The sequence below is a fragment of the Erythrolamprus reginae genome, chromosome 3 (assembly GCF_031021105.1).
Source record: "Erythrolamprus reginae isolate rEryReg1 chromosome 3, rEryReg1.hap1, whole genome shotgun sequence".
In the NCBI taxonomy this organism is placed as follows: domain Eukaryota; kingdom Metazoa; phylum Chordata; class Lepidosauria; order Squamata; family Dipsadidae; genus Erythrolamprus; species Erythrolamprus reginae.
Genome location: NC_091952.1, coordinates 169,187,959 through 169,203,227, shown reverse-complemented (window position 1 = coordinate 169,203,227; position 15,269 = coordinate 169,187,959). Strand labels below are relative to the sequence as shown.

At 35.9% G+C, this 15,269-nt stretch overlaps 1 protein-coding gene and 1 long non-coding RNA gene across 4 annotated transcripts in view; one reads left to right on the top strand and one right to left on the bottom strand.

Moving 5' to 3' along the window:
• The first annotated feature begins 4,436 nt into the window (after window positions 1-4,436).
• On the top strand, window positions 4,437-14,899 carry LOC139164689 (uncharacterized). Its single transcript, XR_011558680.1, has 2 exons — window positions 4,437-4,568; window positions 14,363-14,899. It is a non-coding gene; the product is annotated as an uncharacterized lncRNA (long non-coding RNA).
• The window catches only part of RELCH (RAB11 binding and LisH domain, coiled-coil and HEAT repeat containing), an 83,164-nt gene continuing 73,633 nt past the window's right edge, over window positions 5,739-15,269 (bottom strand). For 2 of the 3 annotated variants that reach the window (XM_070747129.1, XM_070747130.1), the window contains exons 27-29: window positions 11,474-11,562; window positions 11,029-11,099; window positions 5,739-8,052 (exon numbers count right to left, since the gene is read on the bottom strand). In XM_070747129.1, the coding sequence (XP_070603230.1) occupies window positions 7,932-8,052; window positions 11,029-11,099; window positions 11,474-11,562 (281 nt within the window). In that variant the 3' untranslated portion in view covers window positions 5,739-7,931. The remainder of the gene's footprint in view (window positions 8,053-11,028; window positions 11,100-11,473; window positions 11,563-15,269) is intronic. The other variant, XR_011558679.1, reaches the window with a different exon arrangement.

Sequence of the window (15,269 nt, the reverse complement as noted above, 5' to 3'; positions counted from 1 at the left end):
AGTTTGTGTCCAGGATGTGAGGAGTCTGTAAATAATTTCACAGCCCTCTTTTTGACTTGTGCAGTAGAGAGGTCCTCAGTGGAAGGCAGGTTGGTAGCAATTGTTGGTAGCAATACAGAAATGTCCATCATTGCCTTCTTCTGTGCAGCATAAAATTATTCCTCTGGTGTTGTCATAAAAATAATAATCCACCATTCCATATTTTGCTGTCCAATTGAAGAGCCTGCTGGATTTAGGTGGGCAGCTTTGGGTGACCATGCTGAGCTTATATTCTTCTGGCAGACATGCTTTGACATTCTTCAGTCAACTTTCTCAAAGATATCCCACATTACAGGGAGTCCTCAACTTATGACTGGCCACATAATTAATAATAATAATAATAATAATAATAATAATAATAATAATAGTAGTAATAATAATAATAATAATAACAACAACAACAGCAGAATTGAGGAGAAGCAGCTAGAGAAATTAGTGAAATACGAAGATCTAAAAATCGAGCTGCAACGACTCTGGCATGAACCAGTGAAAGTGATCCCAGTGGTACTTGGCACGCTGGGCGCAGTGGCAAAGGATCTCAGTGGACATTTGAAAACCATCGGAATTGACAAAATCTTCACCTGTCAATTGCAAAAGGCCGCTTTACTGGGATCGGCAAACATAATTTGCCGCTACATCACGCAGTCCTAGGTGCTTGGGAAGCGCCCGACTGGTGATGAAATACAAAATCCAGCATAGTGATCTCGTTTGCTGTGTTGTATTGACATAATAATAATAATAATAATAATAATAATAATAATAATAATAATAATAATAAGTGATGTTAGTCCACATCATATTTCTTGAATGGTTTTCTCTAATAGTTGATCCTAAAACGCAGATGCTATTTATTACTTCAATGTCTCCATTTTCAGATCTAAGGCTGGTTGCTATAATATTTTATTTGTTAAATTTATTTGCCACCTATCTTACCATGGGGCTAGTCTAGCTAGCTTACGACAATAAAAAGAAGTGAATGACGTATAAACAGAAGTAAAATAATAGAATAAAATAAACAATGAAAAGAACATGTTAATACATTAATATGATAACAAAAATATGGTTGAGTGGAGAGCAGGAAGCCAGGAGCAAGAGGTGGTAGTGGAATCTGTCATCCATCCAGCAGCCACCTTTAGTTGGAATTCCCCTTCTGGTCTCCAGGGCAACTGGCAGAACAAAGTCTTCAGACAGGTAGGAAGGGTGGGGAGATCTTACCTTATATTAGAGAATACCTTATATTAGTTGCAATTTGTTTGGTATTTAATATTTAATCTTGGATTAATTTCTCACTCTGCTCCTTACTAAAGCTTGCAAATCCTTTGCATTTTTCAGCGGTCAAGGTAGTGTCATCGGCATATAGTGCAGATTATTAATGTTTCTTCCTTCAGTTTTAAAACCACACTCAAGTTCTTCCAATCCAGACTCCCTCAATATATACAGCATTTTCCACATAGGTTGAATAAATTAGTACTATATAGCCTTGCCTCACTCATTTTGCCAAACTGGAGACAGTCTACGCCACCATGTTAGAACATGTTAGGCACCATATGCCTACCGCCCCTGTCCAATTGTTCTCTCTTATCAGTATCCATCTTATATATAGTATATAAACAATGATATAAATAGATAGATAGATAGATAGATAGATAGATAGATAGATAAATAAATAAATAAAATGTTCTGTTTATTCTGTGGGCTTTCTGAATTGTATATATGTTTTGCCATTGCCAGCTGCATTCCACAGTACTAAAACCCCCCACCCAGCTATCACCTATTTGAAAAATGCAAAATATTAATTTCTCCACCAACTGCAGATAACTCACCTGTGTAATGAAATGTTGAGTGCTCCTTAGAGACTTAAATATTTTTGCAAATCTACTTTTGAGTATTATCGGTGTAAAAATGGCTTGATATTACAATACAGACACCATAACTCTTCGAACACATATACTGTAACTTTAATTTGAACAGAAATGCTGGGGCATTAAATATTAACTAGAATGAATATTTGCTCAGACTTTCCTCAATAGTCACATACAACTTCAGTAATTTCAATATGAATTTTGGCAGAAAAATGATCACTTTGACATCGAGAAAGAATATACTCTGCTTGAGAAACAGAGTTTCAATTTTATGCAGTACTATTTACAAAGCCATATTTCAATCTTTTACCTACAGCTGTAACCTTTGAACTAGCAGATATTACTGAGTTATAAAACCTTTGTTACAGTTATGGAAACTGCAGCTGCCTCGCCTCTAACATGTTTGAACGGTCTTTGTTTTCTTCTCTCTCATATTGTTGCCTTCATTGTGTGTGTGTGTGTGTGTGTGTGTGTGTGATGAAGTTAAGTTGGAGCTGCCTTAAGCTGTTCTTAGCTGTAAAAATAATGTTTTCCCCCTTATCTCAACATTAGATTTGCTATGGATACAAGCAACACAGTCCACCATTTATCAATGGCAATGAGATTACTTTTGGGGAGCAAAGTGTGAATGTGGTTGGCACCCATTGACTCCATTAGGCTGGTGCAAGCACATAATTTTGCTTCTGATCTCTGGGTATGATATTCTAGGGCAGTTCTGCTTTGGTTATGGAAGGGAGCCAGTTCTTTCAAACTTCCTTGTGCCTACTTATCTTGTGCCTACTTATCTCTGTGCCAATCTAGTGCATAAGAGACCTAGATCAACTTCTCTTTATTCTGCCTCACAGCACAACAGCACAACTTTCTATCTGTCTTCACCTGATAAAATAATTAGGTGCTCTATCTACATAGAACACTTGTGCAAAACGTGAGTTTTGGTCGATGTTTAAACCCACTTTAGGTACATGTCAAAACTTGCTTCCAAAATAGCCCTTCCTCTAGCCCATGTTGAAAAGAGGATTGAAGTTTTCTCGCCAGCTGGTTACCGTTTGATGGGAGGAAACTGAAACCTACAGGCATCCAGCAATGTATATCCTTAATGTTTAATTTTTTAACTATGGGGTTTTTTAGATTGTAATTTTATTTAGACTTCTAACACGTTTATATTACCTTTGTTGTAAGCCGCCCTTGGTTTCAGGAGAAGGATGGCATAGAAATTGAACAAACAATGTGCCTTTTGCATTATAGGGACAGCATTATTTCCTAGTATGATTCCTATAGGATTATCAGGATTATCCATATTTATGCTGGAATAGTTTTCTCCTGTATCATAAAATAGAATAGAATAGAATGGAATGGAATAGAATAGAATAACAGAGTTGGAAGGGACCTTGGAGGACTTCTAGTGCAATCCCCTGCTTAGGCAGGCAACCCTTGTTTCCCCTTGAGGATTCTCGTCCATGGAATCCTTCCCGAGCTCTAAATTTATTGAAATTAGCTCTCTTAAAGTCTAAGACTCTAGTTTGACTTTGTTTTACTACTTTTGTTTCATAATGTTGAATTCCAATATTGCATGATCACTTGCCCCCAAGGTTCCTGTAGCTTCATCACCTATCATTTCATTTGTTAGTGATAATTAAATCCAATATGGTTTATCCCTTTGTTCCCTTCTTTACCTTCTGGGTAACAAAGTTTTTTCCTAGGTTTGTTGGAACCTGTTGGATCTTCCGCTTGATGCAGAGTATGTCTGCGGAGAGGGGTGGCATACAAATCTAATTAATAATAATAATAATAATAATAATAATAATAATAATGTTTCCCAGTTGATGTCAGGGTAGTTAAAATCTCCCATTACTATTGTGATGTGCTTCCTACATAACATAGTTGACTAGCAAAATGTTCATTTACTTCTTCTGTTTGGTTGGGTGGCATTGCAGGGGTGAACTTCTGCCCGGACCAGCAGCAACAGCGCCCCCTCCAGCTCTGGCTGCTTGAGTTATCATTATCGCAACTACTTTAACCTGTCACTTTAGTGTCCCTATTAAGCTCAGCAAGGGCATTATGCTATGCTGGAACACAGCAAGCTTTGTGTTTATGCTTCAGTTCTCACCCTGCCAGTTCCCATGTTAGTCCATACTGCCCTTCTCTTGCAGGATCTTTGTGGTAGAGGGAGCTGAAAGCGCAATAGCACAATAGAGTAGAATGGCTGAATTGGACACCTAATTTCTGCTTTGTGGACAATACTTGAATTTGGTTTGGGAAAGAGCCTGTAGAAGTTTCTTTCTTTTCCATACACATAATTGGCTTGAACGCTACCCAAAGATCACTTGTGAAACTCCAAAAAACTGCTTTTCATCTTTCCAATAATATGGCTCAAAGCTATGTGCCAGTGGAGGATTGGTATAAAATAAACAACTTATCAAATGTATATATGTACTAATATAGCTCTTCAGTGTCTATTATGAAGCTGCTAGTAATTTGGAACACGGTATCAGTGTTAAAGACAATCAACTTCTCTCTCCTTCCCATGTTAATTAGGATGGATTATTCTGGAATGGACTCACCAGCAAAATTTAAATCTAATTGAAGTATGAGCAGCTCATTTGAAACCTGGGATTAGGAGATGATGTACCATTCTGTGTCTCTGTGCTTTGATCTTCCTGGCACCAGGTACAATCCTACCTAGAATAGGATCCTTCACCTTATTAATCTGTCCTAGTGTCCTCAGGATTTGTTTCTATCCTGCATAGCATACTGTAGGTGTAAATGATGCAGAACGTATGTCAGTTTTTAAAAAGGGCCTAACTAAGTGGAATCATACACTGTAATGATCTATCTTCATAATGCTGCAGTTGATACTTGTAAAATAGTAGGGTGAAATTTAAGCTATTGGTTTTAAACCAAAGCTCTAGATACCTTGCTACTAAAGGACTAAATAAAAATCATTACTCTATAGTTTCCAGTGATACTTGCTGGGCCAACAGTAAAGTTGATCTCTACATATTACTGTTTTTTCTTCTATCACAATTTTTGAAATGCCCACACATATTAAAACAATAGCCGTTTCACGATACTGGGTAATATTTGCAAAAATCCACTGTATTTTGATATACCTCTTAGATTGAAGTTGTTGCAGATAATATGCCTATCCCTGGTTCTGCCAGAAGGCCTGGGAAACCTAGAGTAAGATGTAGGCCATTAAATGGCTCATGTGATCTGTTGTCGCCGGGGCAGGGGAATGGGAGATGATTTTGTTATATTGCACTATATTGATTCTTTTTGTTAGTTTTTATTGTTTAAAATATGGTTTCATATTATGTAAGCGGTCTTGAGTCACCATGGTTGAATAGGCGACAATATAAATTCAACAGTTAGTTCCAGAAAAGGGCATATATATATATCTACAATATATTTGTCAGTCTATGTTGTTTAAATATGTCATAGCTATGTTATTTTCTGAAAAATCTGAAATAACATTTTTATAGACCATCTGTCTCCTAGCAATCCATATACAGGACTTTCCAGGTTAGAAATCCTGACATCTGAAGTATGTAAGAGATGCTTTCACTAATCAACTTGAACAAATAATTCTGGTGGTGGTATGAATGAAAAGCTATATTTAAATGGGATTAGGCAATAGCTGCAAGGAGAAATTTCAGCAATTTTTATACTTTAAAATATGTATTTATATAATGGACTGCATTATTTTGAAAATTGAAAAGGAATGTGCTTGATAAAAAAACCTGTTACATGAACATTAAATGCTAAATATTAAATGTCAATACCCTCCAAAAAAATGCCAAATCACTTAGAATGCCTTAAATAAACATCCAAAACAGGTATGCAAAACATTTTATTGAATTCAAGAAAGAACAGGAATTAGCCACTTCTACTTCTTCTGGAATGCCCCAGCATTTCATATCATGTGGTCTACTAAGACAGTATTTGCCATACAGTTAGTACAACTGGCAGAAAGTGAGGTGAATAGCAGATAGTGAAGTGAATACCCATTCATCATTCATCATCATCGGATTTCAAAATGGGTATATTTGCACTTTTAATGCAAGGCAGATTATTTTCCAAGTGCGTTCTCTCTTCTGATGAAGATATGTTGGGAATGTAAAAATACTTCAGATACAATCCGGTCTAGTACTGTGAAAAACTGATGACATATGCATATGTACTTCTTTTAGACAAGTTTTAATTCATATTTTTCAACTTCTTAGCACAGAAATCCCAAAGCATATAATAAGGCAAACTTTCCTTCCCAACCTGCTACCTGTCACGGAATCTGGAATGCAATTTCTATAATCTCTTCTACCCAGAAATAATTTTGGATACTGGTAGATGGAAATGATGGGAATTTTAATCTAGTAATGGACTGAGGATATTTGTGATATTTTTTTCCAAGATTAATTAGTGTGTTAATCACAATTTACTTTAAAAAAGGGCAGTAACAAAAAAGCTTCTTTGCCTTGAAAAAACAGTGAGATTAAGCTTGACTGTATGTATAACAGTTTTACTGATACTTAGGATTCTACTAGGATTCTACAATTGTTTCAAGTATGTTTGTCTCTACCCCAGATTTAACACAAAAGTAATAATTTCATTAAAATAGGCACAGCATTAGGTAACATCTTCTTTTTATTTTTTTAAAATAAGGTGTATGTGCATGCATATTTACAAAATATATACTATGGAGAAAATGTAGAAAGAATGAAAGCTATATAGTGGATCAGAATTTGCATCTGGATGTTTATAGAGTTATGAAACAACGGGTGGGCTTAGGTTAATTCACCACTGAAAAATGCTACAAGGATAGAAGATCATTACAGTTGCAATTTTAAAAATATCAGGATGTTAAGAGGATATTATAGGGCATTGCATTTAAAATTTAATAAATTATTGCTTTCAGTCACTTCTGTGCTACTTGGGGCAATGGTTGACCCATTTTCTTTCATTCTTGCCCTGCAAGATTTAAACCCCAAGTTAAACAAAATGCTAGCCAATCTCTAACTGTTGAAACCAATCCTTTTGCCTAGTATCCTATAAATATGTTTACTTTATGTAGTGCCCACAATGTTCTATGTCAATTATTTCTTGAAGGGGTATTTAAGTAGATGTTACTTTAGCGAGGATACATTTCAAACACAGGATTGTTATATGCAGAAACATGATGTTGGCTTAAAGCATTTATGTAGAGCAGTATCACTTAAAAGTTTATTCTAAGAAGGCAATATTAGATTCAGTCATATGAAAGAAAACTTCATTGAAATCAGTATGGCTTTCATCAAGGTACATATGATTAAGTTTGCATGATTTATTCTTCCCCTCCTTCCCAGTATAAACTGCCTTGAAGAAAGGATAATACTAAGCTGTTTTATACACATTGAAAATGCCAATACATGTATGAGAGACAATTTTAAAAATCTGTTGTATTCATCTGTTCTGGAATATATTGTAGTACTAGTAGTGCAAGGAATTCTGTGGTACATTATATCCTCCATTCACTTCTGTAATTCAAATATACAATAACTTACAAAAACAATCCAGGAATCAGTGCTGGTGGCTCTTACCTTTCATTTTAGAAACATTAAAAAAGCTCTGCATTACCCCTCTTATAACTTAAATACATAAGTAATCTCCACTTTTATTACTTTATAACTGTGACTTCAAATTTACATTATTTTAAGTACCATCATAACAGTTCCATATGTATAATACAAATATCAGCCAAGAACCCATCAGGAAATTAAAAAAAACCCACTATATATTTAAAAAATGCTGGAAAGACAAGAACACAGGACAGGGACTTCATACAGACTTAATTTAGTTTTATAATCAACCACATTTTGCCCCAAATTAACAGATATGTAGCAATATTCAAGAGCAGTGCAAATATCTTTGTAGATTAGAGTAAAATTATACTACAAGAACGTAAGACAGAAAATAAAAAGACAAGTACTTCAAGTACAAGGAACAAGTCTTAATGAGGTCTCTCAGTGTTAATGTTCTTTCATTCTTAATTCCAATTTACTTTTTCCTTTGGAATACATTAGCCAGCATGGCACCTGAAGTGGTTAACTGGCCCATTTTATTCAGAAACTTGGTCTTGGTATCTTCACTCACTAGGCTTGCTGCAATTGATACAGAACTAGGGAGAAAGAAAAGTAAGTTGATCTATAACATCATCAATTACAACAATCTAAAGTAGTTGGGCAAAGTCTGACATGAGACTTTGAAAAACTGCTCCCAAAGACAGCAGGATTAGGTTAAACAGCAGATCTGATTTAGAATAGAATAAAATAATGGCGATGGAAGGGAAATTGGAGGTCTTCTAGTCCTTAGATCACCAACCTGTGGTCTGCAGACCATTGGTGATCCGTGGGAATGTTTTGTTGGTCCCCAGAGAAATCTTTGGTTTTGCATATTTTATATCGCACTCATCCTCAAGCTATGCCTCCTGAGAGCAATTAATCTGGTGCGCAAGCGGGAACACAAGTCTGCATTGTCCAAATCACCCTGCGCACATGCCAGCTCCACTCTTAAGAGTTTATAATTTCTTTAGGGTTAGGTTAGGCATGCCCTCTTCAGCTGGGCTAGCCCCACTTTCTTCACTGGGCTGGCCTCGTCTGGAGATACAGGATCACCCAGCTCGGAGCCTGAGAAGTGAACAAGCCGTGAACACTTCAGGTGCCAGCTCCAGGGAAAGAAGCGGTGCAGTCATGGAGCCATTCCGGTTGGGAAGGTGAGCCTGCCAGCCAGCCTGGCAGCGTGAAGCACTGCCTACAAGGTGAGAAGCTGCTGAGGAAAATGGTACCCGGCATGTATAACAGAGGTGGTGGGTGTTTTTAGGTTAGCCTGGACTAGGGGACAGTGATGGCTTTTCTGGAGGGGCTTGACCATTACATTCCGCACTTTGGAATGTTCTGTGAGAGTGAAGACCGCAGGGCCTAGTGGGGATTAGGATTAAGGGCATCCGGCTGCCTACAGTGGATGGTTGGACGCCTCTGGAGGCATTTCAGAATGGACAGGATGTGCTGGAGTCGCTCTGGGAGTGTCTGGAACTGCTGGCAGTAAAGGAGGGGGAGATAAGGAAGGCACTTCCTTATTCCCAGTCTGGCTTGCAGGCTCCTGCATACTGTGCAAGTCAGATGGAGGTGGGATGTATGTGCACGGCTGTGTGGACCTTTGCCGAGGCTGTGCTCTGGATTCTCTCTAAACATGATTCCTTTTGTGCAGTTGCAGCCAGCGCAGAACTGGGCTTTTGGGGTGAGGTGGGGATGTCAGATGCTACTTTATTTGCAAATGCCTCCCTGCCCCATCTGCAGTCCGGGGGCAAGGAAAGTTCTATTCTGCCCCGCTCCCCCACCTAATCCAGAGAAGGCTTTTTTTGGTTTTTAATGTATCCTGCAGAAATTATTATCTGCTTCCTTAGGACAAAGATGCTCGCAGTCATCAGTGAAGTGTGCTGGGTGCAGGGTGACATCAGGGTAATTTTAAGATTAGGCAACCATTGCCAAGCTTCATTATTTTTTGACTCTTACAATTGTCCCCCTACACTGAGATAACCGATTCTTATCCAATTGTTTTACTTATTTCTCAGATGCTCTTTTTAGTTAAGTTTGATTTTAACTGCATTTTTAAACTGTAATATTTAACGGCATCAAATAATTTGATTTTCTTTGGTTTGGTTTCCATGATGATAATAATTTTGTTACAATTTGTTACAACATCTGTCAGGACGTCACCACATTTAGTGGGGAAAGAACAGGGCTCTGTTCTTAGACTCCAATCATTCTTGTTAGAAAGCCGATAAAGGCATTCATGTCTCTGGTGGCTGCACCTCCAGATAAAATCCAGGTATTAAAAGGTATTAAAAAGATATAGAACAATATGGGTTTCAAAAAGAAGATAACGAATTATATAGGATTATGTTTGGATCGTAAGATAAAATTGTAACAAAATTTTGTTACAATTAAACAATCTTTAAAATTGATATTAAATAAGCATTTACGATTTTGTTATAATTAAAATAAGCACATATAATTTTAATATATTACATAGATGTATGTCATATCATTAAAATGGAAGTTCTCTGATCATTATTTTAAAAATGTATCTTTAAAAAGTCATATTAGGAATCTGCGGGACTCAAAATTATGAATTAGAGTCCACGGGATTTAAAATTATGAATTTGGTGGTCCCTGAAGTCCAAATGTTTGGGCATCCCTGTTCTAGTCCAACTCCCTGCTCAAGCAGAAAACCCTATACCATTTCAGACAATGGTTGTCCAATCTCTTCTTAAAAACTTCCACTATTGGAACATTCACAACATTCTGGAAGCAAGTTATTCCACTGATTAATTGTTCTGTCAAAAAATTTCTCCTTAGTTCTAGGTTGCTTTTCTCCTTGATTAGTTTCCTTCCATTGCTTCGTGTCCTGCCTTCGAGTGCTTTGCAAAATAGTTTGACTCCCTTTTTTTAATGGCAGCTCCTGAGTTATTGGAATATTGCTATCATGTCACCCCAGTCCTTCTTTTCACTAAACTACATATGCTCATCTAGTTTAGTCTAAGATGGTTTATTTATCCCAAATAGGTTTTGTAATCAAAATAATTCATCATTACAATAGAATGATAGCTTCCAAACTTGAAAGAAATGTTTCCAAGATACAAAACTCAGGTATCAAATACCACTATATGTTGCTTTAGTAGGAAATTCAAGCCCTCTGTGGAATGATATCACTGAGTAACAAGATAGGATAAAATTCTGGAATTCAACCTGTTTTTAGTTAAAATGTATCTATAAAACTGCACTTCTTCCATGTAGTTAGATGTTAAGATCTGAAGAGGGAAGGGGAATGACAGATTAATTCTCAAAAAAGTGTTATCACTTAAGGTCAGTTTTTCCAGGATTTCTTAAGAACAGCTGTCCCAGGTACCAAGAAACAAATTATTTTTCCCAACAAACTTGGATTTCCCATTATGTCCCTTGGTTTGAAAATCAAACCAAAAGGCAAAGGGACTACTTATGAAATGAATACAAATGTTCTGCTTTGATAATATAATTCTTCATCAATGGGGTTGCGGATATAATTTGAGCCTTTTGTTTTAAAAAAAAAGCCTTACCCTTGAGGTTCTTGAACATTCCTATTTTCCACTTTCTGTTCACATTCTTTTATCATGGAATTTAAAATTACCTAAGATGTAGGAGAGGACAAATGTTCACAACAAAGATAATATTTATGACAATTCATGTTATCTAAATGGACACAAGAGGTACTGTACATTAGACCTCAATATTTTTGGCAATATCTTAAGAATGAAATATTCTGGGTACAAAGGTTAAAATGAATGAAAACTGGAAATTTGGTATAGCTGATTATTAGTGAGATCAAATAATGATATATTTTATTTTACCTAATAATTTAAGCCATTGTGTTATATTTTAGCATTAATTTAATACTAAATCTTAATCTTAAAATTATTTCTAATTTGGCAGTGTTATGATAATAATATATATTTTGTATGTCATTATAAACATTAAAGATAAAATTGAAGCTCATATATTCACCTCATGTTCTGGTGAGAGAGCTTCCATGTCATTTCTTAAACACCTGAGTCCAGGTAAAAAGTGACTGATCATTAACTCTTCTGAAATAACTAAAAGGTAAAGCAGTTAAGGTCTGACAGAAAAAATAATGGCTTGTGATCTGTTTCATCTCAAATCAAAACTGGAATATAATGTGCAAAAAACATAGTATGTTTAGCTAACGTCAAAGTGTTATCTGAATGTTACTGTTTTATTGCCTTAATAAAAGAATAAAGTATTTGAAATAATTATTGAGAAATGCAATATATTTGCAACAATATAATTTCAATAGAACAAACAGAATCCCCCACCCCCAAATAATGTAAAAAAAAGAAAGAAAGAAAGCAGTTCTAAGTATTGAATTTAGCTACAATTAAGCCTTCATTTATTGGAGAACCTCTGGGTTGGCGCAGCAGTATAGAACAGGAGAACAGAGCTCTGCTCGATTTTCTACATTTGGAGGCAGGTGAGATGAGGCATAGCCCTGAAGGGGCGGCCAGTTTGGAGGGGATACACCAGGAAAGTTGGGAAGAAGAGCGATCCCATGCTGCAACAGGAGGAACCCCTCAATTCCAGCATAGAAGAATTTGCTGTTATGGCCAGGTCTAGCGACACAGCAGCCTGATTTATGAAGGAGGGACAAAAAAAAAGTGTGAAGCAGCTACAATAATCGGTGGAGAGAGGATGAATGATTATTGGTGTTACAATGATAAATTGATGAGACTGAAAGCTGACAGGCAAGTGAGTGTCTAAGCTTGGAGAGGCGGTGAAAGCGAGAGATGACAGAGAAGAAGTCAGCAATCGTAGGAGAAAAGAGGAGAATGCAAGTGGTGGCTACCTCAGGAATTTTGTTATTGGAGCTAACATCAGAGCTGATAAATGACACAGTTGAGTGAACGTGTTTGTGGTGGTGAGCAGTTCAGAAAAGGTGCTTGCACAGAGGAAGGATTGGTTTGTGTTTGGAAGTAAAGATAGTGGCAGTGACTGTGTAAAAGAGATGGGGGCAGACATCTTGGATTGTAGAGGACTGATTTCACATCTTGAACATGGAATTCATAGAGGCAAGGTTGAAAAACAGGAGTAAAGATTATTGGTGGAACTGGAGAAGAATCTGGGAGTGAAGAAACTTGTGAAGAACTCAGGAAAGTGTATGGTTTGGCAAATTAAAGAATACATTTGATAAGGCTGGTGCAAAGAGGATTAATAGAAAGTGAAGTAAGTGAAGAAAGCAAGTGAAAATATGAGAAATTTAGAGAAAGCTAAAGAGAAGCACCAGAGAGAAAATGGAAGATGGCAAAATGTCAGAGCAAGTAATTTTCTGGGTGATTAAATTAATTAATTTAAATTAACAACTTCAAAATTATATGTTATTTAATTTATATTAGACTTATTTATATTAACTGAATTGTCCTATTTATATATTGGTAGTGTTATAGTATATTAATAGTATATTAATTATTTGTACTTCTATGAATTAACTTACGTATTTAATTATTTAATTACTTAATAAGAATTAATAAGAACTTGTAAATGGTACAGTGGTATAGATTTTGGGATATATGAAAGATGACAAGCACAATCACAACTATTACTAAAACAGGTAAGAAAATAACTCCTACAGCCCCTTACCCGGCTGGTCAACGTCCTATAGGAGACGTAGGAGAGAAAGCAAGTGGTAGCATGAATCCACAAAATATGCAGGCCACATTAACATGGATACAAGAAACCATGCTTAAAATGCAGGAATTTATGGACCGACATTATACAGAAATGAGAGGAAATATGGAGAAGTGAAAGGGGTAGATGATCGGATGGAAAAATTAGCTGAAAGAATGGGAACAATCCGGAAAGCATTAACAACTAATGAAAAGAGAATGAAGACTATGAAGGAAAAAACAGAACATATAGACCAGAGGTTGGAAGGAGCTGAGAACAGACTAGAGATGTAAATAGGGACCTTGAGGGAGCTATTCACATCTGGAGATCGAGAAAGTGGCATTTTTTTCTTGAGGTTCCAGAATGTACCGGAATATAAAGATGAGAACCTCCCAGAAACAATAATATCTGGAGTAAGAAACAAGACCAAATAAGAAATACTAGATGAAATGGATGAGATCTAAAGGCTACATACCAATTATGCTTGTTGACACAAACTGCCCAGGGAGGTACATATAAGATTTATAAAAAGAATTGTAAGAGATGAAATATACAATATTTCAAGGGATAACTCACTTACCTAGAAATGAAGAGAAATGATCATTCTTAGACAAATCCCTTGGAAAATAAGAGATAAAACTTTTTGTCCACATAACAGATGCGACAAAAGATAACATTTAGATGGTTAATACCTGAGGGTTTGTTGATCTCATTGCTAGAAAAAAGAATTAGAATATCCTGTTGATGAAGCAAGGGACTTTTATGAAAATTATATTAGAGGGGAGGAAGAACAAGACTGTAAAGATGAGGGAATAAAAATAGGCGGAACAAAGTTCAGAAGACAAAATGACAGTACAGTACAAAATGACAGAAAGACATGAAAGAGATATGAAAGGGAAGATGCAAGAATAAGAGCGCAGACAGAATTTAGAAAACGAAGTTCAAAGGAAAGTGCACAGTGAAAAAAAGGCATGAAGGAGAAATAAACTGAATTTCCATGACTGAATGAATGGATTGGATAAATGGGGGAAAAGATATTCCACAGAGTTGAGTTCAACACTCAGAATAACTGCCTTTGGGCTTTTCCATTTCCTGAAGGAAGGGACTGGAAGGATTTTTGTCTTGGCCTGAAGGCACAAGACAACCAGACTCTATACCATAGATAAACCAAACTCAGGGATTTAAAAGTTCTAACCAGCATTTTGTATTTTACAGGGAAGCAAACTGGTGGCTAACTTGTACTCAGAGTACAAGTGTATCTTGCATTCCTGACATTTCTCATCTGCTAGCAGTGAATTGCAGCATTTTCCAGCAAATGAAGTTTCTCGGTAATGTTTAAAGACAAAAAGAGGATGGGTGAAAATATGTGGTTGCTCTCTTATTATCAACATCTCTCCATCTATTTTTTTCATGCTTAGTTCTGCTTTTATAGTTGTGTTTTTAATCATTTATAATGATTTAATCATAAATGATATAAATGATTTAGTCATTTATAAAATCACTTTATGATGATTTTAGGTCATGACTTTTATATTTATTTTTTATTGAATTGTTGCATGCCACTCAGTCACTTTCCATGAAATGGACAACCATATAAATTTGATCAATAATTCCATAAATAAAATAATTGCAAATATAATATGCATGGCAGTCATATGATATTGAGGTAATTAATATGACTGCAAGATTATTGATTATGCATATTTTAAATATTAAAATACTGCATTTAAAGAATAAAATGTTTACAACCAATCTCTTAATTCAACCTACTGCTGCTTTTTTACCTCGGATCTTAGATAATATTGCTATTCTATTCCACAGTGTTGATCATTTCTTTCTTTTTTTCTACTACTAGGAGTATAGCTCAAAATTCTGTCACTTGTGTTCTCTTTTCTATAGTACACTTTGACCAGAGTAGGGAAGAAGAGAGAACTTGTATCACTTATTCTTAAGAGTCCACTTAAAAAAAAAGATGGCTTATATCCTTATACAGTATCTACTTTCTGAAACCGCAGAGTTCACTGGAACAACATTGATATGGTGTAATTTATTTTTAATATAAATCATTATTTCTTTTTTTAATTTACTGTACTTACAGTTATATTTCTATATTCACAGCTTT